This window comes from Polistes canadensis, unplaced genomic scaffold, assembly GCF_001313835.1.
Source record: "Polistes canadensis isolate GaletaPanama2010 unplaced genomic scaffold, ASM131383v1 scaffold_20, whole genome shotgun sequence".
Taxonomy (NCBI): domain Eukaryota; kingdom Metazoa; phylum Arthropoda; class Insecta; order Hymenoptera; family Vespidae; genus Polistes; species Polistes canadensis.
This window is the reverse complement of record NW_014569567.1, coordinates 136,796-159,868: the sequence shown is the minus strand read 5'-3', so window position 1 is coordinate 159,868 and position 23,073 is coordinate 136,796. Positions and strand designations below refer to the sequence as shown.

Below are 23,073 nucleotides of genomic sequence, written 5' to 3'. Positions count from 1 at the left end.
AAAAAAAAAGAAAAACATAAAATCGGACAATTTTTAACTTGGAATAAAATAGTTTTGTAAACAACGAAGTGAAGTAACGTTTCGTCGAATTATTTTATACTGCCCTCCTGCCAGTTTTAACAATTTTTTTCACGGATCGTATCGGTTACAGAACACTATATATGTATATGTGCGTGTATATGTGTAAGTATATATGCACAGTGCAAAAGGTCGTTCCTGTCTAGTTTCTCTTACACAGCTGCGAGCAGGCCACCGTTTTACTGTTATATAGCCGCTTCGTTATCGATATCGAAACGTAAACGCATATCGATCGAGAGCTAACCATGCCCTAGTGTTATCGATTTCTATTCAAGAGCCTATGACTTATCTACAAATTCGTTTCATCTTCTCTATAATATCAAATGAAAAACACTCCCCCTTGGATTTATCTTATCTAACTAAAAAAATGGAAAAAGCAAAAAAAAAGACAAAAAAAAAAAAAATTAAGTATGTATAATAACAGTTACAATTTATGAGAGAAATGTCATTTAAAATTAAAAATCCGTATTATCTTAATCACTAACACTGTGTATGTGTTGTATATCAAATTTATCTATAATAATTCAAATAATAAATAATATTATATTATTTTTTGCAATATATATATATATATATATGTAACAATCAATAAATTGAATTTAATTACAAATTAATAGGAATGAAAATAGATAAGAAGTCAAAAAAAAAAAAGATGGTAGGATAATAAATATAATAAATAATTGTATGAGGTTTCTCTATAATATTTCACGATTAATAAATTGAAATCAATTAGGCAAATATAATAAATGATAATTAATATTAAACGATTCGTTCTAAGAGAAAAATAAAGAATAAAAAGAGTAAAGGAATATGAAGGAGGAAACAAATTAGATAAGAGTTATTCGCATTAATCAAGATAAAAAAAAAATAATTTGAACATAGAGTAAAGTAAGGATTATCAGTTATCTTTGAAACATCTTAGACACGAGTTCGAATTAGTTTTGAAAGTCGAACACAGCCGGTTCCACCGGTTTCGATAGACTCTGTGTCTTTCAACGTGTGCCATTTGACCTTTCACAGATCGAACGGCGAACATCGACCTTTCAGCTTAACTCCTCCATCTTTTAATAAGAAAACTTATATACATGTGTGATAGAGAAACGTAAAAGAAAATATCAACCTGTTGAAAGAATTATATTACCGAAGATGAGACAACTGACAGAAGAAAAAAAGGAAGACAAAAGAAAAAAAAAAAAAGAGATCTCCTGTATCTTACAATTAATTGATGGTAACGATTTAAATCGATTCATCATCCTTGATGATTTATCTACAATGTCGATAATTATCTCGACAATTATCTAACCTATAAATAATAATGAAATCACCAGACGATAAGTATTATATCAATCGTTTGATATTTCCTCTAACTCAATTATTTCTATATAATTTTAATACAAATATTTTCTACATGCAATTAATAATGTTGAATTCATTCAATGAATAATAAAATATAATCATTGATCGTTAACCTTTTTTTTTTGTTTAAGATTAAACGAATAAGATTTTTATTCCTGTTATAGAAAATATATATTAATATCATATATTTCATTGTGAACAAATAATTATACCCAAATATATTGTTATTAATTTCATTGAAATCGTATATAAATATCGTCGAATTATTACACAATACTCTAAGAAAAATAAAAACTATTATAAAAAAAAAAGAAAAAGTAAAAAGGTTGAAAAAATTTGGTGGAAGAATAAAAGGCTTAGAAAATCATTGGTTGGTTGGATAAGTCTAATAGTTCATGTATGTAAGTATTATGAATAACAACAGAACGCACGTGCAGGTGCGAGTACGCGTGGCGAACGAACGAATGAACAACCAACCAAGAAAGAAAGAAAGAAAGAAAAAAGATCAAGAAAGAAAGAAAGAAATAAAAAGAGAGAGAGAGAAAGAGAGAGAGAGAGACTGGGGAAAGAAACAAACAGCCAGTCATGGCTGCGTGACGCTGAGTAAATTCTCTCTGTGCGTTCATTCGTGCATGTGTGCATGGGTGCGTATGAGAAGATATAAACAAAGCTTCAACTCCTCTTCTTTCTAGCAAAACGACGATGAAAGTCGAAGGGTACTTTCTTATTCTTGTAATGACTTTAGGACTAAAGTAGACACAGAAGAGAGAGAGAGAGAGAGAGAAGGGAGGACTTGGTTCGACCAAAAAAAAAAAAGAAAAATAAAAAATAGATAAGAGTAGAAGAGGGTGCAGAGTAAAGTGGTAATAGAAAAAAAGAACAGAAGAGAGAGAGAGAGAGAGAGAGAGAGAAATAAAGTGGTCCAGAAAAAGAAAAAAAAAAAAAAAAACAAAAAAAACAAAAATAGATAAGAGAGAGAAGAGTGTAAAGAATATAATAGAAAATAGAAAAATGGGAGGGACAAAAAGATAGATTGAAAATTAAAAAAGAGAAAGAGGGAAAATGCAGTCTGTGAAACATAAAAAATAGATAAGAAGAGAAAAGTTTTGAAAATGGATTAGAATGAAGGGAAGAGTTAGATGGATAGACCGAAAAAAAAAAAAAAAGCAGAAATAGAATGAGATTATAGGTTTGAAAAATAGCTTAATCAATGAGAGTGTTAAGCCAAAAATTAGAAAGAAAAAGAGGGATAAACTGAAGCTTCGTGTCCAGAAACGAGAGGGGGAAGAAAAAAAAAAACGAAAAAAAGATAAAAAATATTGAAAAGAATAAGAATACAAGGGAAGAAAAAAAACAACAGAGAAAAGATAGTAAGATACGATAGATTGAAAATTAGAAACAGTGAAACAGAGAAAAAGGTAGAACGTGGTCCACAAAAGATAAAAAATGGCTTAAAGAAGAGTGTGAATTAGAAAAAGAAAGAAAGAGAGAGATAGAGAGAGAGAAAAGATAAGAGCGTACTTCCACAGTAATTTTAGTTACTTGACAATTTGGCACCGTCTACGCCAAATAGAAAGCTACGTTCACAAGTGCCGGAGTTGTTCTTAAAGAAGGAAGGAAGGAAGGAAGGGGAAGGAAGAAGAAAAGAGGAAAAAAAAATTGTTAAAGAGTTAAAGTAAGAGAAAGAGAGAGAGAGAGAGAGAAAGAGAGAAGTAAAGTCGACGATGGAGGGTCGGACTACGAAAGTTCGTTTGCTCTTTTCGCGGACGAACGGGACAAGGCATCCTATTTATATCTTTGCAGAAGCTTCGCTTAATGAGTCTAGGTGCTGTCGCGGCTAGTGAGATACGATCGGTTGAGAAGTAAAGGATAAAACCGAGGCAATGTCGTATACCAAAAGTATCATCAACCGACCACGTACAAACTGTTCATTCATCGAAATCAACCCCACCCTTTTCATCCAATCCTCCTACTCGTATACTCCCCCTCATCAACATCATAATCATTATCATTATTGTCATTGTCATTGTCATTGTCATTGTCATTGTCGTTAAGGAAAAGTATTTAAGATTGTCATACTTTATAGAAAGATGAAGTAATTTCTGTTGTTCTATCTGGAATAATGAAATATCGAATAAGGTTAATGAAGTATTATGAAATGTATTGTTGTATTTGGAGATTATGATATCTTTCTGAAAGAATACATAATTTTTTTATATGAATTTATAATAACCAGGTATGGATGTAACAAAGTATTGTGATATGTTATATTTATAATATTAAATTGTTAAATTTATTATTTTTTGTATACCTATAATAATATAAAATATGTTATTCTCTTTTATCATTTTCTGTATATTATTCATGTCAGTAAAATAATATAAGATAAAAATATATTATATAGATATATATATATATTATAAAATTATTAAAAAAAAGAATAAAAAAAAGAAACGATCTTTCTGAAAAAGTAAAAAGAAATAAAAATGAGGATAGATATAATTCGCATAGCTATTGGGTTTGACGTTTTCAAAGTAAACGAAGAAAGTTTGACGCGAGAACGAGGACAACGATAAAAACGGTAGCAAATTGATTAGAGTAGGGTTCTTATCGGTTATACGTAATGCAAACAGAATGAGAATAATGTACCTCACGAGATCTGTATCATTCATTATCGCGAACTTTTGTCAATTAACTAAAAACCTTCAACGAGTATTTTAAGTTTCTTCATTTCTTGTGAGGGGTGTGTGTAAATAATTCGGTTATTCTTTTTTAACCGATTATGCGTTTCTTTTTTATAAAAGGGTATTAATTTAGACACTCTCTCTCTCTCTCTCCCTCCCTTCTTTCTCTTTCACTCTCTTTGTCTCTCTTGAAACGAAATGCAACGATGAGAAACACGGACTTGTTCTGGATGTTGCTACGATAGTTTCCAAACGGCTTACCAGGATCGTGTTCGCTTGGTTGTTGTTGTTGTTCGGTGGTCGTTCGCGATCGAATTTATGTAACATGTTGCCGCATTCTCCGCTAGAATTATTTTTCGATAGCACACCGCGATAACGTCAATTGTGCCTTCACACAACAACGACTACGAAATGTCGCCTCAAATTTTTCACCGATTTCTCTCGATAACCAATCGCATTCTCCTTTCTCGTACACCACGATCGAAACAAATTTTACACACCACCATTGACGATAAGTGTATAGAAAATTTTCTAAATCTCTAATTAGAATATTTAATTGTTAATCAATTTGGAATAAAAAAAAAAAAAAAAGAAGAAGAAGTATTTATCTTCGGTTAATAATCGTTAGATAAATGTTTATCGTATTTATAAAAAATTGGACACCCCTCAGTATAAATCATATCAAACAATAGTCTAAACGATCTCGAAAGTGGACACCAGGATCGATGTATCTGATGGCTTACTAAACGAACGTTATCGGTAAACTCGTTTTATACCAAATGAGTCATGTAACTCTTATTACAGTTAATTATCTCATTTGTTATTATAATAATAATAAAAAAAAAAAAAAAAGATAAAATCCGGTATGATATTCTAAGAGGACTGTATCGAAACAACTCGTTTTTTATATTTATATAATGCAAATTGAAAGTAGTTATAATATTTGAGTAATAGTTTATTATATATATATATATATCAATGAGATAAAAAAGATAGGAAAATCTATCGATTGACCGATTAATCAATCAACAGATCGATCGATCGATCGATCTCTGTAAAGAAAAGAGTTTAAAGAACGATAAGATTTTCCAGGGAATAACCCATTGAAATCGTATGATCGTAACTTGAAAGATTGTTCATATCGTAACAACGATGCGTCTACTCGAAAATGATAACGGTCAAGGATACAAAAAAAAGAGAAAAAAAAAAAGGAGAAGGGTTGAAAAAAGAAAAAGAAAGTGAAAGAGAGTGATATATAATAAGAGAATAGCATTCGACACGTTCGTCGTTCGCAACGATAGAAAATCAATGTACCGTGAGAATAAAGTATTCCTAAGGCTCCCCAACTTTCCACGATTTCGAAGGGAAAAGATTGTAGATACGTGCACTTATAATGGATGTACACTTTCTTCAAACTCGAGAACGTTTTACACAAAATATATCGATTTAGGATTCGTGATAACGCTTACGTATTATTACGTAATTTTACCAATAAAACATAATCGTGTCAATGTAACGACACGTTATATGATACAAATTAACCGGTGATTATAAACGCGTGAATTTAATAAATATTATAATTATTATATATTTAAATATATTTTGACACAATCTTTTTGTTAAAAGTCAATGGACACATTTTTGAGAATATCATCTAATAAAATACATCTGTTAATTAATATCCCAAACAATTGTAGATACTTTTCATAATCAATCGTACGGAATGAAACGTCATTAAGAGTTGTCAGAAAAATTGGCATTTACGATATAATGAGAACAATGTAATTATAGAATTATAATTAATCAATTAATTAATAATAATTTGAAAATCTCGACGTGTGGATAAAGAAAAGTTCAATCATATCGAACGACACCTTTTCTCTTTAATCCTTAATAATTATTTAAAATATTTTATGAATGCATCGCATATCCACAATGCATTGGAATCTTCAGTTATAACGGTAATTATTTTTTTCTAAGTAAACAATCGCAATATTATATAACGATAATAACGATTTACGAAGCGAGAAGTATGCAGGTAGATCACGTAACACAGTTAGTTTAAAATTTCATAACTATAAACTTAAACATAACTCGTGCGTCTCGTCGTATCTATTATAAATATAACTTCTTACAGCCAACCCCACACACACAACACACACACACACACACAAGCGAAGAGAGAAAACTTTATTTTCTTGTCGTGTTGTCACATATTAAAGCAAGTAAGCAAGTAAATAAATAAAGAACTAAAAAGTAGAAACCAGACGATTAACATCGATTGAACGTAAAGCTGCTTTCGTCGCGTTCTTTATAGACACAGCAGTTGTAGAAAAAGAAAAAGAAAAAGAAAAGAAGGAAGATAAATAAAATACTCGAACACTTGCAGAGAGTAATAAAATGATGGAAGAAAACAAAACAAGATGAAAATAATAGATAAAGATAGAAATGTGATAATCGAATAATAAATAAAATTAATCAAAAATATATGCACATATGAAGTATAAACAAAAAATTAATATTAGTAGGAAGTAGCCATTGCAGGAACACCTGCAACAGGGTTGGTGTTCACGTTACGTACGTCATTAACACGAGAAAAGAAGGTACTTTTTCAAATCTTTGTAAAAAGAGAGAGAAAGAGAACGAGATAATGCATAGATCTTTCTCGAAGGAAGGTGTAATAGGAAGAAAGAGGAGGAACAAAAGAGAAGACGAGACGGGTCGCGTGACCGCACGTGAGACTGTCTTACTAAGAAAAAAAAAAAGACAAAAAATGTAGATAATAAAATAAAGAGAAAGATAGAAAATAATAGCTTAATATAGTAAAAGAGATTGAAAATAATAGCACGGGTATAGAAAAGGATAAAAAATGGTCGCTTAACATCCATATACACACGAAACACATACACTAATAGTAGAGTAGAGGAGCACATAGGAATAGATGGACACATATACAAATCACACGTAGTTGTAACTCAAAGATAGATACACATAATACACGAATCACCCATCTCGAGGGATACATACATACACATAAAAGTAAAGATATATATATATATACATATATATATATATATATAGACATATATGTATATATGTATATATAAAGACGCGAAGGCACGAGGAGTAAAAGAAGAAACTCACTCCAGAAATAATGCACAGTATCCATCCAAGCCGCGGCGGCGATGGTGATGGTAGGGTCGTGCTTCTTCTGGAGCTTCTCTAATAGCTCGTCTCTCGTTATAGGAGAATAAGAATAAGAATAAGAAGAAGAAGAATAAGAAGAAGAAGAAGAAGAAGAAGAATAAGAATAAGAAGAAGAAGTAGTAGTAGTAGAGAAAGAAGAAATAGAAGAAGAGGTGAAAGAACGATAGGCCGTCGTAGTTTTCTTCGTTATCCTTTTGAAGCAGTAGTAGTTTTGGTATTCCACGTAATAGTCCAGGAGGAGACAGCAGGCGTCCGTCGACGTCCGTCGGCTTCGTCGCTGCCTCTTCTTCTTCCTCCGATTGCGACGCCGTCGTCGTCGTCGTCGTCGTTAAAGCGACGACGACAACAACAATTACAATAACAAGAACAACAACCAACCAACAATAATAATAATTAACAATTAATCACCAACTATGAACAATCAACTATATCATTCGAATAATAATAATAACGATGACCACCACAAATCAGGGATTTTCTTCCTTATTCTTTTCTCTTGTTCTTTCTTTCTCTTTTTCTTTCTTTCTCTCTCCCTCCTTCTCTTCCCTTCTCTCTTTCACCCTTGCTGATCCTGTTTTTCCTTCCCTTTTTCTCTTTCTGAGCGGATAACAAAAACGATTACGGGGGTAAAATAGGGATGATTAATCCGCGTGTATTAGTTTCTTGTGTCTCAACAGTATCTTCTTTTAAACGATATTTAATTAGTCGAATCGTTTTAGCACACACGATCAAATCGGTCAACACCTTTCCGAAAGGTCAGCCGTCGCGAGCGGCGTGCTTCCTCGCGTCGCGAACATAACAACGCGCGACGTGAAAACCACCCCTCCCCTCCCGCCACCAATCCGTCCTTCTTCACCCCGATCTCCTCTTCGCCACCACCACCTACTACACCACCACCACCTCCACCTCCACCACCACCCGGTCGACGAGGCGCGCGAATTTCGCGGCTCTTTCGCGCTGCTCTTCTTCCCGCCTTCGAGTTTGTTCCACGCACACGCGGGCTTGTTGTTCTATACGTATTCCAAAAGGTCTCTTTTTTTTTTTTTTCTTCAAATAGAGAAAAACATATAAAAGAAAGAGAGAGAAAAATATTAGTCGGCCAGGTGATCGATGTATAATTATTATACGATAGTAATTTATAAATTTATATATATATAGTAAATAAACGTTTAGTGAAATTAATGATAAAATTTAATTCACCGTTTCGACTACGTAAAAATGTGCGCGCAAAATGTGCGCATCGTTCTTTATTTATTTATTTCTTTCTTTCTTTCTTTCTTTTCTTCGTTATTACTTCAATTCCCGCACTATTATAATCATCGTATCACACCTCTTGCGATTGGTCTTCTTAGATATAATGTAACAACAATAACAATAATAACAACAACAATAACAACGAACAACACGAAATTTTTATTGTTCACTCGCTATAACTCTCCAGTCTTTTTATTTCTGTTCCTCGTATCGTATTATTATTAATTTTTCTGTTCCTTTATCTTTTCAATACATATATATATATATTTGATTTCAAAACACACACACACACGAATAAAAGTCGCGAAGAGAGGGTGTTCGTAGCACCACCGGAGGTGGGATAAGTTTAGTAGGTTGTTTGATCACGGTAAAGTGTGTGTGGGGGGGGTGGGGGCGGGTCGACGGGGTAAGCGATTCACTGTGCACCGCGATATCTCTCGGGCACGCGTCCTTTTTACAACCCTTTAACCTTTTTCTTGTTTTATATTCTTTTTCTATCCATCCCACCCTCTCTCTCTCTCTCTCTCTCTCTACACCCACATATTATAACCAAAAATACATTAAAATTCGTCACGCAGTATTTTAATCACGCACACGCACTATATTTCAATCGATAATTCCAATCCGACAAAAATTTGATAATAAATCGAATTGAATTAGAATATGTAGTAAAAAAAAAAAAAAAAATTAGAAAATATATACGCGAGAAAGAGAAGAGAAGAGAAGAGAAGAAAAGAATAGAATAGAATAGAAAATCGAATAGAAGAGAAGTGCATGAACGAACAAAATAACACCAACAACAGTAGTAACAATAATAACAACATCCACACTAGTAAACACTAGTAGTAGTAGTAATAGTAGTAGTAATGTAGTAATAGAAGTAGAGAAGTAGTTGTAGTAGTAGTAGTAATAGTAGTAGTAGTAATAGTACGTTACAGTGCAAGGATAGTAAAAGAGAATCAGTCGGACGTAGTTGAACTAACTGACGTAAGTAAGAAGCTTATGCGCGCGAGCGAACGGCCTGGCAGGCGGGTACTAGGCAAGAGAGGTATACGTCGTTCGAACCTATCTGTCGCCTCGCCTCTCTCGTCACGGCGCGACGCGTTCTCTCACTCTTGTTCCCTACTCGGCAAGTGAGTGAGTGAGTGAGTGAAGGAGAGAGACAGAGACAGAGAGAGAGAGAGAGAGTGAGAAGGACGAGGAGAGAGGGGGAGGACGCACGCAGCTCGGCACACACCGGACGGCGGATGCATACGCCGAGCGCGCGCGCTCCTGTTCCTAACCTCATCTTCGCACGACGCCACTATTTTTCTTCCCTTATTTTCAATAAAAATCACTATTCATTTATATTTACAATAATAATACCTTTCTTTTTTTCTACTATACATGATGAGTATTTTGTTTCTTTTTCTACTTGCGAACCACATATGTTTTGCGTATGTATGTATGTATATGTAGTATGGGTTTATGAGAAGAAAATAAAACACTTGACAGAGAATGACGAAAATGTGCATCGATGGTGTGACACTGTACGGGGTGGGGGGAGAGAGGGATATTTTGAAATGTTGAGAAATTAAATGGAAATGATAGATATTGGTTGATAAATATGTAGATATAGATAGATAGATAGATAGATAGATAGATAGATAGATAGAACAATAATGAATAAACATACACGCGTAGAATAACACCGGCTCCTGTTTGGCTCGTACAGAGCAAGTAACGCGGGAGCCAGCGGCAAGCGCAGCAGCAGTAGCAAGAAAACAACAAACAGCACACAAGTCAGCGAGAACAGCGACGCGTTGCTGCTCCTCCTGACAATCGCGAATACGCCGTGTCAGAAGAGGAAATTAACTCGTATCTCGGAAGATTTTCTTGAAGGCAGCGTGCATCTATCGCGCGCGTCATAACTTTTCTCTCTCTCTCTCTCTCTCTTTCTCTCTTTCTCTCTCTTTTTCTTTCTTTATCTCTTGGGGCTCTTCTCACGTTCTTCTTCCCTGTATCGCTTGAAATTTGTGTTGCTTGGTCGTTCGTTCGTTCGTCGGTCAGTTATATTGTCGTCGTCGTCGTCGTCGTCGTCGTCGTTGTCGTAGTCGTCGCTGGTGTCGTCTTTGGAGAAGCGTACATAGTGGCCACTACCGTACGGGACGCCACCGCCGGGAGAGAGCCAACGGGCGTGGACTGGAGCGAGCGAGAGAGAACGAATAAGAGCGAGACCGAACGATTGTAGGAGCGAGAGCGAGAGAGAAAGAGAGACAGCAAGTAAGACGCGGTGTAACTCGCGCGACACGGACACGTTCGACACTCTTTTCTTTCGTCTTACTTACCACTGGCCGAGCTGACGTGGCGTCGAGCGCGCGCGCGCGACGGAGCCCTTTATCCGACGGATTAAATTCGCACGGTTATATCAGCGCGCAGGGCTGCACCCCGGTAAATAGGAGCGCAGTCACCACTCTTGTTTTTGGTATGCCAGGAATGGCACAAAGAATCTAGACAACGCACACGCCTGCTGCGCAGCCGGTCTGCGCACACGCTGACACCGCTTTTGCGGCCGCGGGAGAAACCAGAAACCGAACACAACCGACAACTCCCGAACCTTCCCCACCAATTCCAGCCGAGAGACACCGAACGGAGCCCCCCACCATTCCCTCCGACCATCACCCCGTTCAGTCGCGTCACGCACGTAATGGAGCTTGGATGCGTTTCTTCTCCTTCTCCTTCTCCTTCTCCTTCTCCTTCTCTTCTCTTCTCTTCTCTTCTCTTCTATTCTCTTCTCTTCTTTCCTTCCTTCCTTCCTTCCTTCGCTTCCGCACGCGCGCTCCGCACCGTGTTCGACCGACAGACCGACCAAACCAACGAACAAACGAACGAACGAACGAACGTCGACCGAACACGACCGTCCCCTATCCTCCTCGAGTCGAGTCGGCTTCGAGAGGAAGCACTTGTTGAATTTCAGGACTTGCGTTTTAGGCTTCCATCCCGTAATACGACCGAAGCGGAATCGGACCGCGTGCGCGCATCATTTATTAATTATTATTATTCTTTATATCTAAAATACCTATTTATCTATTTTTATTTTATTTCTAGGATATACCAAAACACAAAAATAAAAAATAACTAATATTGAACTTATTTTTCTCATTTTTAAAATACAGACAAACTCTCATCGAATTGGAAAACTCGTCTAACAAATCCTCTGCGTTTCATCAAACTTTTTTACTTTTCTCCGAGCGAAATATTAAGCAATCTTTGATTAGATTTGTATCGAGTGATGAGACGATACATTAGAGATGGTGGATAGACTCGTTAATAGAACGCTTTAAATAACTGTGTTCGTTTATAGCATCGAAAGAGGAGCGCAATGATGGTTGAACGAAAGCGAATTCGATAGGTCGTTTTGTGATGTGAGTATCGAAACGATATCTATCCTTCCTGTCGTTTTATACGATCGTAATCCGTTTACGATTCGACGTCTCGTCGTTTACGTTAGCTTGTTCTTTTCCTTCCCTATAGTATCGTTTTACCCTTACCCGTGAAAAGGGACTAACCATGTTCTTTAATGGATCTGAGAAATCGACTCTCGGCAGGTCATCGTCGTCGTTCTAGGTGCTGTTGTAAGTGACCTACTTTGGGACAAGTGCGTCATCTTAAGATCACCAGCCGACGTTTATGTTTTTCGTCGTTTAAGTAAACGACACCCTTGTCCCACCTATTTGCCACCCTCGACTAACCTTCCTCTTCTCTTTTTATCATCGTTACAACACAGGACTATGTTTTCTTTTATTTTCACTCCCACTTTACACCCTTTTAACCAAGAGAACTATCATTATGAACTTCTAATCTGTATTATTATAGAAACTAAGTACTTTTTCATGCATACATTTAATCGTTACTGCGAAAGATCATAAAAAGAATCTAACAAAATATTCGAATTAGTATTTCTGTACATACAATATGTAAAAAAAAAAAAAGAGAATTTGCCCACGTTATTTTCTTCAAGTAATTCTATTCGAATAAGGAGTATATTAATCTCATAAAGTTATTAAGAGAATAATTAACAGAAGAAAAAAAGAGAGAAAAATTCTATAGCGAAATAAATATTTGCATATCGGCGTTTCCATGATGAAAGTATATTCAATGTTTTTAGGTCGAATGGAAAAAGATTCGTGTGGCGAAAATGTAATGTCGAATTGCAGCAAAATGTGGTGTGCAAATACTTTTTTTGTTTACCAACCGTATAATAAACGAAGTGCAAATAATATTTTATTTGATGATCCAACTGTGTGTATGTATGTGTGTGTGGTATATGTGGTAATAAGTATTATATTACGTATGTATTCTTATTGCATTTTTAGTCATGTTCATAACTTTATATTTAAATTGCTGTTATATGCAAATTTCTATAAAAATATATATTATTTTTTTGGAACGATAGAAAAGTATTATATTACCTATATAACTCTGTTTTCGATCATGCAAAATATCAGGTTTATTGGAAAGAAAAATGTTTGAAATTCGTTCCATACGGACAGAAAGGGGTGACCGAACGATACAACAAACGATCGTTTTATATCGAGATGAATTTATTTTCTCGATAGAAGTAAATTTTACTTCTCAACATACGTGTATATGTATTTTTATTTATATGTGTGTAGTCCGTCGACGCATTTCACCCGTTACGCGCGCACTTTGTCATCGCTCGGCTGTATTTAAATTAACTGACAGATAAATTGACCGGAAAGAGAAACGACCGAAGCAGCTTTACTCGTTCAACGTAATTTCCACGAATCGAAGTTCTTTAAGTTTTGTTTTGTCGAAAACGTTTGAAATATTTTAGTTCAACGCGAATGAATTTTATATATTACTTACTTAATAATATCTTTTAATACACTCAATTTTGTATTTATTATCTATAAGCATCGTTAATTATTAATTAAATGATATAACATGTTGTTATTATTTTTAATATCAAATATCTTCCAGAATAAAAATAATTAAATATGTCGTATATAATTATCTAATTATTAATAAAATGATCATCCCCTTAGTATTAAGTATCAACATGAAGAGTATCATTAAGAGATAAAATAATATAATACTTTTTTCTTTATTTACACGCAAAAAAAAATAGACAATATCAATTTTAAATTCTCTTTTTATTAGCATTCTAACTTTCATATATTTTTGTTTCTATTTATATTTATCATTTAATATCACATTAACGCGAGATTTCCGTACGATGAATCGTGTTGAAATGAACTAATGGTAAGAGTCGAATAAAAATAAAATGGGGGTTGACACGCGACTCGCTTGAATCACGTCGGGTCGAAGGTAACGAGTGAAAGGCTTTTATGGAAAAGGTACAAAAGTGCTGGTAATTAACGTTTTCAAACGTGTTACTCCAACGACGACGACGACGACGACAACGACGACGATGGTATTGGTGATAGTGGTGTTGGTGTTGGAGGCAGGTTTCTTTTGTACACTCAGCCTATTGTACTCGACAAACGCCAGGAACGAGCAAACACCGTGCTGCATTTTTTGCGCGCGTGAAAATACGCTTCTTTCTATTGGAAAAATTGTACCAAAGTTTTTACTATGATTTTCTTCTCAAAATTATATTGACCGATAAGTTTATTAATTATTAATATTATATGTTGATATTTTTTTCATGATTTATATTTAATAAAAGCAATATAAAATACTCTATATTGTATTTTTTAATTTGAATAAATGTTCGATATTTTTTGTATCTAAAGAAAATAATATTATACAGAAAGAAAGAAAATAGCAATGCGATAGGTAGAAAACTGTAAAGAGAATACTTTGTTTGGGTTAAGAAAAATCTTGGAGTGCTTATCTCATAGCCCAATTTCAGTATCCAGAACGAGAAAAGCAAACAGATATTGTCGTGAAGGTTTCTGCAAATGGTTGGAGGTGGAGCTCGTGCCAAAGTCACGGAGACAACAGGTTTCTAACGGTAATTAAAAACAGAAAGAGAGAGAGAGAGAGAAAGAGAGAGAGAGAGTTTCTCTTTAACAGTTTGAGAAAGAACGGTTAAGAGAATGCAAAGCTTATCTTATTTTAATGGGTTTTAAAGAAACAGCATCTAGAGAAAAGCCTTCTCTTTCTCTCTGTTTTTCTATCTCCGTTTGATTCTAACATTACACACACACACATAGAATGAGAAAGAGAGAGAGAGAGAGAGAGAGAGAGAGTCAGCATTGAGGATAAAATCGACGATTATCCTTCTCTTTATACCCTCCACTTATTCGAGCTATTTGGGCTCGCAAACCCCCATCTATTTAATGTCCGATAGTCGTAAAGTCATAAAACTTCCTTCCATCCTCGTTTGCGTAGTGATACACCATAGAGGTACCTATACTAATTGAAAAGGTATAATCGAACAATGACGATCTTCATCGTAAACGGAATATCGGCTTTGTATGTGCCGTTCAACACTCGCTCAACCGTTATAACCGATAATCGTTAAGCTCGCAAATGGAAATATAGAAAAATAGAAGAAAAACTTAAATGTAGAAAAGAAAAGAAAAGAAAAAAAAAACAGAAAAATAAGAGAGAAGAAACAAACATAAATTTTCTTCCTTCCTTCTTTCTCTTTATAATTATCTTTTTTCTTCCTCTCTTTCTTTCCTTCTATCTTTATTTTCCTTTAGAAAAGACGATACACACGCGATAGCTGTGCAAGAGCCATTCCACGTTATGCAACGATGCACTTTGCATTTGGTCTCATCAGTTAACTCTACCTGGAATTGAGAGTAGGTTCATCGACATCATCACCGATTACTCGTAAACTACCTGACTCCTTCTTCCTCTTATTCTTATTCTTATTCTTATTCTTATTCTTTCTCTTTCTCTTTCTCTTCTCAATCCTCTTCTTATTCTTACTTTTCTTTTTCTAACAAAAAATGTGCAACGTCGTCGTTTTAATAGGAATTGTATATACATGTAATGTGAATATATACGCGTATATGTATGCATACAGGATTAAAGAAAGATATTATTGTAACGTTATTTTCTTAGAAAGGTAAGTTTCGTTAGAAAAGTTTAGATAGAAGGTAAAATAAAGAGAAATCGTTGAATTCGATGTTACCAACATTGTCGCGATAGTTGGGATCGCATTCGATAATGATTATTATTATTATTATTATTACTGTTATTATTTTTTTTATTACTATTATTATTATTATTATTATTATTATTATTGAAATGAAACTTGTTTTGGGAGGGTACCGAAAATTTTCTAGCAAGACGAAAAGTGAAAGGTTTCACGGGGGGGGCCATGTTAGTTGAGTGGTTGAGGTAAAACGGGGAAATATCGATTGGACAAGACTTCCAGAAACGACAGGGGAGATATGAGATAGCCTTGCAACGTGCATAAACAATTTAAAGCGCAACACGAAAAGTGCAACAATGTCATTGATAAGAATGACTGATAAAATGAATTTTTTAATTTTATTTTGTAATATTTAATTATCTTCGAACAAATGATTTTTCGAAGTGACATAATCGAATGATTACTATTATTTCGAGAATCAAAAATATTTACGTAGAAAATAATTCTATGTACAATACATTCGTATGGATTTTTCTATCCAATTATATTATTGTTTTACGACATTATTTCTATAAATATTGTACACGTATTCTGTGCACATACAACACTCATATTTTTGATTTTCTTTATATTATACTAATGTAATCTAATCTTTTAATATTTTCAGGTTTCCAAGCATTGGAAGAATACAACACGAATATTCATGTCTAAACTTATAATCGTGTTTACTTTTTTATCTTCTTCATATTCGTCGAGATAAATCTTCCTCTTTTCTTGTATAGTATAGAGAAATGTAAAAATTACATTTAATAATTATTTCTAAAATTATCTCAATCAAGAGAGAGAAAAATCAATATAAATATATACACATAGATATTCTTATTAATCTCTTATTTAAATAATAAGAAATAAATAAAAATTTATCTTTAGAAAAATACAAAACAATACATCAGTAAAAAAGTAGCTTTCAATACATTATCATTCTATGTTTTTTATGTATAGAAATTAATTTTAATACATACATACGTATTTACTTTTTATTTGCAAGCACAGTAATAATTCATAGGAGTGAATGTATCGTACGATACATATAAATCATATCGATCTTATACAAAAACAAAAAGAGATAAGCAAAGATGTTTAAGAGAAGAAATCCAATGAAGTCAAACGAACATTTGCTATGTTTATCCTTATTCGGAAAATTCGTGAAAATTCGTCCTTTATAAACTACAAGTAGAAAAACATTTGAGAATTATCTTGAAAGGTAATTTGGAGGGGAGAGATGACTCGTACGTATACCTACTTACATATTACGTTATTTTGTTTTTAGACGAGGTAAAAGCAACACGTAATGTATTCGCTTTTCGTGTAAGAATTTATTACTGCTTAATTAGATATAATATTTCAATTATAAAATTGTATTATATCTAATTAATTCTTATTTGTTTTATAAGTGTATGCAGTCATTAAAAATTATGTGATTGTGTTTTTAAATTAGGTAAGAAGATTTGTAATTGGAATTAAATGATCTTATATTTTTCTATGGTTTCATAAACATTTTTACCATCATCCCATTCTTTTTATGGCTTTAGAAATACCATTGAAAATCTATCAACCTATTTAAATCATACTAATCAATAGAGTAGAGTATGTAAGTACGTACAAATATTTTTTCTTTATTTCCTATTTTTAATTTTAGAAATTTATTTATTTCTAAATAGATTAAATGTAATTGTGCATGAAAGAAAAACATAATTAATAATATAATAATTAAATAAAATATGATTGCAATTATTAGCATAAAAAAAACTTAAGGAAATTTCACTTCAGTCGCGTGTGGGTTACACGCACTTTTCTTTTATTACTATTATTATTATTATTATTATTATTACGTTTGCTTGAAACATTAGAAATAGAGAGAGAGAGAGAGAGAGAGAAAGATAGGAATAGAATTATGCACGAAACAACGATCTTCTACGAGTGTGTACTCCCTTGGAACCGATAAAGGTCCTCTCGTTATGCTACCAATGTACAGTTTAACTATCGATTCTAACTCGATTCTAATTTCTTCCATGTAAAAGGCTTTTCTTGACAAAAAAAAAACAATCATTAGAATATCCCATTTTCTTTCTGTCGCGACGATTATCTTTTCTTAATTAATCCCGTTTATCTTTAATTAACTTAATCTCGATTAATTCATTCAAAAACAATGTAAATTAAATAATAATAAAACAATGTTTTTCATTTGAAAATAAAAGAATCAAACATACGTCGAATAAATACAGTTTGATATTAGTATCGTTTAAATAATTAAATATTTGTTTTAAAAATGGAAGAAAAAAAAAAGTATAATAATTTTAAATTGTAACGAATTCGTTTAAAAAAAAAAAAAAAAAGGAATAAAAAAGAAAGAAATTTTCATCGACAATGTCACATAAAAAGAGATATTTTATACCGATGCAAATCAATAGAATTTATTTTTAACAATATTTTTATTTATATAAACGTAAACAAAAAAAAGATATTTATCTTTCGTCCATGGTACGGGTATATAGTCACGGTGAAGATTTTTTTCTTTTCTTCCAATTTTTATTTTTCTTTTTTTTTCGGAAAAGCAATTTTTCGACGATATTTCAACGTTGCGATGCTTTTATTGTCTTCTTCTTTATCGTCGTTCGCGTTTATCGAAGGAAAGAAAAAGGAACGAATAAAGAAAAAAACGAGAGAGAGAGAGTGAAAGAGGAAAAAAAAGAGAGAGAAAAAGAATGAGAGAGAGTGAGAGAGGAATAGACGCGTTCGGTTCTTTCTATAGCTGAGCCTTCACCGCGTCCTCTCATAAACTTCAAAAACATTTCTTATAACCAGCGGATGTTCCGCGACGGTAAGATTCCTGGCGGGTCTTATCCAGAGTAGAGATTTACTCACGAGGGTGGTAAGGTTGAAGGTATTGAGAAATATCGCGCGGATGGCGCGTTTCGAAAATTCCCTTTCTTAGGCTCTCCCTCGAGGAAGGAAGCAAAGGACTACCTCTCTCTCTCTCTCTTTCTCTTTCTCTTTCTCTCTTTCTTTCTCTTTCACTCTCTCGCGTTATATTCTCTTAAAAAGTAAAACCTCTTTCTTTACCTACTACACTTTTATTACAATCTTTTATATTCGTCGTTTATCTTTCAAAGAGAATAGAAAGAAAATAGAAAATCTAAGTCAGTCAAACCGTATCTTTTCATTTTTTTTTTTTTATTTTATTTTCTATTCAATTTTTTTTGCAAATATGTTTCCTTACTTGTTTTTCTATTATTATTAAAATAACACACATCGCTATAGAGAATATAAAAATCGTATTGACACTGTGACGCGAATAAATGGATTTATTTATCGATGATTTATTAATAATGTTATAATATATATAACAAACTGGGGGTGCCTAAATTATAAATTGGATAATTTTCTCGAAAGGTGTTGAAAAAGAAAAAAGAAAAAAAAAAGAAGAAAAAAAAAGAAAAATAAAGAAAGAGGGGATAAAATAAACGAAGATAAGACGTAAAATCTTAGCATGCCAACGTTATTATCTTCTACCATGAAGATGAACGAAAAGCAAGCAAGCAAGCAAGCAAGCAGGAAGAAGAAGAAGAAGAAGAAGAAGGGGAAGGGGTGGATAGAAGGAAGACGTCGAAGGGATGAATTCGAAGCGGATAAAGAGGAACCATGAAGGAAGGAAGGAAGGAAGGAAGGATAGGTTAGGGGAAGGAAGGGATGGGATAGGATGGAAATAGAAGGCGAGGAAGCTCACCTGAAATACCTTAGGAGTATTACGACACATTTCGATCGAATTCTTCAGGAAATCGAGAAATGCCAGTATAGTATCTCCGTTCGTCGAGATATTATTACGTATTTAGGTGAAACGGTTGCCGTTCGCGGAAGGTAACACACTTAGAATGATATTTCTCTATCTCTATCTCTCTCTATATATAACTTTACCTCCTCCACCTCCTCCTTCTCCTCCTCCTCTTCTTCTTCTTCATCATCCTCTTACCCCTCTTATCCTCGTTCTGTTCGAGTTGCCATAGAATACATCCCCCGGACTCTCTCTCTCTCTCCCTCTTCCTCTCTCTTTCTCTTACTCTCTCCTTCTTGGTGCACGCTATATACACCCATAGCTCTCCGACCTCGAAGGATCGCAGTTCTGCGCGATATCCTGCATATCTCGGCATACCGTCCTCGTCGTTTCCGACATTGTTCCCCGGTCCCGGCCAACACGGAATAATCCCACTCGTTCGACGTCTACGCTCCCGGCTTCCAGCTGGATTCCAGTCGATTCTGCTACCGAGCTTGTGCAGGGTGAGAAGCCAACCTGGCGAGAACGATAATTGGAGACCCTTTTCCTTACTCCTTTACCCTTAACCCTTCCTTACTCCTTTCCTTTCTGCCTTCCCTTTTAACCTCTTTCTTCTCACGTTGCCACCCACAACCCCCACCCTCCCCCTTAATCGCCACGTGACCCACGTGTACTATGATATTATTATATTACTATGGGTTTTTTTTTTACAATATTCTTTCTTTTTTTTTTTTTTTATTTATTTCGATAATTGTAATCGTTTTATATGTTGAAAGTTCGTATCATTTGATTTTATTCTATGCCGAAATTTTCTTATTCTTTTTCTTTTTCGTTAAATATATTTAAACGTTAAGGATTATTATTATTGTTATTTAATATATTGTATTAAATTAGCAGAGATTTTGGGAAATAATTGATTGAATTTGATTTGCCCGAAATCATATTCGGTTTAGTTTTATAGCGAATTATCTTTCTCGTATGTTTTAGGATTCTATTAATAGGATTATTATTTTTGTATCGATGTTTTAAAGAAAAAAAAGAAAAAAAAAGATATTAACTTAATTCTCGATCCGTCAAAATTGTATTCAAGAATATATTACGGTTTAGTATTTCGCATTGAAATTTGTTTTTTTTCTTTTTTTTTATTTTCTATTAATTTTGTGTATACTCGATCATTCCGAATTCCGGACTGATTCAATTTCGATTAAATTTAAAGAAAAATATTGTCGACAATATCGATTTGTCAATTTTATACACGGATATTTGCAGTTTACTTCACATTGAACTTTTTATCTCAATGTTAATCTAATCATTATTGTTTTTTTTTTACGTCCTCGTATAATCAAGGATTATTATGTACGCGGAAAATTCGACCGAAATCGATGAGGAATTTTTCGACGCGTTGGCGTTGTTACGTTCGAACGATGACGACAGTACTGAGAAGCTTAGGAAAATGTTAGACGAACAAATTGAGAAAAGATATGGTAAAAGTAAAACATTGGCTGTTAGAATGTCCAAAGAATGTTTGCAAAAAGAAATAACACGTTGCAAAACGTATTCCAAAAGTTCGTACAAATTAACACCTGAAAAAAATCTAGAAATAAATAAGCCCGATGATAATTGTTACGAAATAAACGAGAAATCGGTAAAAAATGTTGAAATAAATGTTCAAAGGACATACGACGAACAAAATCATGATGATGATGATAATTATAACGATGATAATGATAATGATGATGCTGATGATGAATTTGAAAAGATCGATATACCAAGAATCTCGATTCCTGATGATATCGCAACGGATGGTGCACTTTGCAAGGTTAAATATCTCAAATATTCTTTTTACATTAAATTGACCACACACGATAAGTATGTCAACATTTTTTGTATATTGATCGAATCCAACAATTTTTCAAATCGAAGCTCGGTATTATATCGATAGATAAAATATTTATTCGTGTTTTGTACAAGTACGTAACTTTGACGTAATCCTATTTCAAATGTCGACCATTTAAAATATCGACAAATTATTTATACCGAAGAAAATCTATATAATGACCCAATTAACGATCTTATAAATAAACACATATATATATATTAATTTAAATATAAAAATATACATATATACTTATATTTATAAATATGTTTAATTATAAATATATATGTTATACCAAGAGATAGAACTATTGAATAACTAATTAAACGAATCAAAGATATGCAACGGTACGAAGTTGGGTCCTCTGATATTGCTTGAGTGCCAAGAGTGCCAAGAGATCTATCATCCCCTTTGCCATAATCCAGCGGTCATCGATATAGACGTCTACGATCCCAGACTCGTTTGGCGATGTGGAAAATGCGTCGAAGTTAGAGCCTCCTCCTATGAGACTCCTCGTCCTCCTCCTCCTCCTCCTCCTCGTCCTCCTCCACCACCTCCTCCTCCTCCTCTTTTAGAAGAAGATCGTAAGGATGATGTTAAAAAAATTCTTAACAAATGTTCCAAAATCGTCAACGTCGAAAAGAAAAAACCTTGTGTTAAGGTATACGGAAATGAAAAAATGTTCAAACGACGACGCTGAGTAAGAGATAAACAAAAAAAAGAACAAGAAAAACATTTTTCTTTTTCTTTTTACACTAATAGGTATCTATTGATTATTTAAATAAAACTCGTGGAATTGAATTTATGATTAAAATAATCAAAGAGAAAAAAAAAAAGAGAGAAAAGTAATGTTCGATATTTTCGAGATAGATGTGTGGTAGATCTTTTATTCGATAATCATTCGTTTACACATACTTCGCTGCTTTGCAATCACAAAAATGCAATCTCTCATAAGAGTCATTTCTCATGGAACATTCTAATCACAGCACACAGGGCAACTTACTCTTATTAACTAGAACAAATATCGTACAACTATAATACAACGACGATAATTTGCGATCCTATTAGATATATATCCGAAAATAAATGTAGTTTTAATTAGAAATATGATATATTTTTTGGTTTAACTTAAATAATATTATCCAACGCAGGAATCGATAATAATTAATATTTCTTTTAGATTAATTCTCTCTTTTTTAGATCGTACTTCGATATAAAAAAAGTTTCATCAAAAAGAAACAAGATAAAAACAAAATTCGCAACATCTTTTAATTAGTTTTTTTCATCATTATTTTTACTAATAAAAATAATGAACAAAATCGATCAAAAAAGTTAAATGTATTTTGATTGAAAACTTTGAATAAACTTACACATTTTTATTTATTATATTTTTTCTCATTGACATTCGATACTCTTATCAGCTTACTTATCTAATCATATTGCGCAAGTGTTACGAGAATTAAAGAAAGTATATATTACAAATTTCTTTCTTTCTCTTAAACACGATAACATTAGATTTCTTAAACTAGTCAACTAAATGCTATCATTAAATTGTCGTAATATAAAGTAAGTGCCCTGTGAACGAAGAAAATTCTATATGTTATATGATAAAGATCAAGATATAGATCAACGATGATATATCGATCTAATATGGCGATGGGAAGGAAACGATGGATGAATTAAAATTAATTTCAAACAACAACTAATT

At 33.4% G+C, this 23,073-nt stretch overlaps 2 protein-coding genes across 6 annotated transcripts in view; one reads left to right on the top strand and one right to left on the bottom strand.

Moving 5' to 3' along the window:
• LOC106793907 (protein scalloped) overlaps positions 1-11,287 on the bottom strand; it is a 166,045-nt gene extending 154,758 nt beyond the window's left edge. For 2 of the 5 annotated variants that reach the window (XM_014761192.1, XM_014761194.1), the window contains exon 1: positions 7,263-7,680. Coding sequence is in view for 1 of the 5 variants with exons in the window: in XM_014761194.1 (XP_014616680.1) it covers positions 7,263-7,287 (25 nt within the window). In the remaining 4 variants the exon portion in view is untranslated. Of the gene's footprint in view, positions 1-7,262; positions 7,681-10,254; positions 10,330-10,906 lie in introns of those variants that run through there. The other 3 variants (XM_014761190.1, XM_014761195.1, XM_014761193.1) reach the window with 3 other exon arrangements.
• Positions 11,288-20,640: 9,353 nt separating this feature from the next.
• LOC106793877 (integrator complex subunit 12-like) lies at positions 20,641-22,065 on the top strand. Its single transcript, XM_014761155.1, has 2 exons — positions 20,641-21,308; positions 21,703-22,065. The coding sequence occupies exons 1-2, from the start codon at positions 20,844-20,846 to the stop codon at positions 22,063-22,065; spliced, it is 828 nt and encodes a 275-aa protein (XP_014616641.1). The 5' UTR covers positions 20,641-20,843.
• The last annotated feature ends 1,008 nt before the right edge of the window (positions 22,066-23,073 follow it).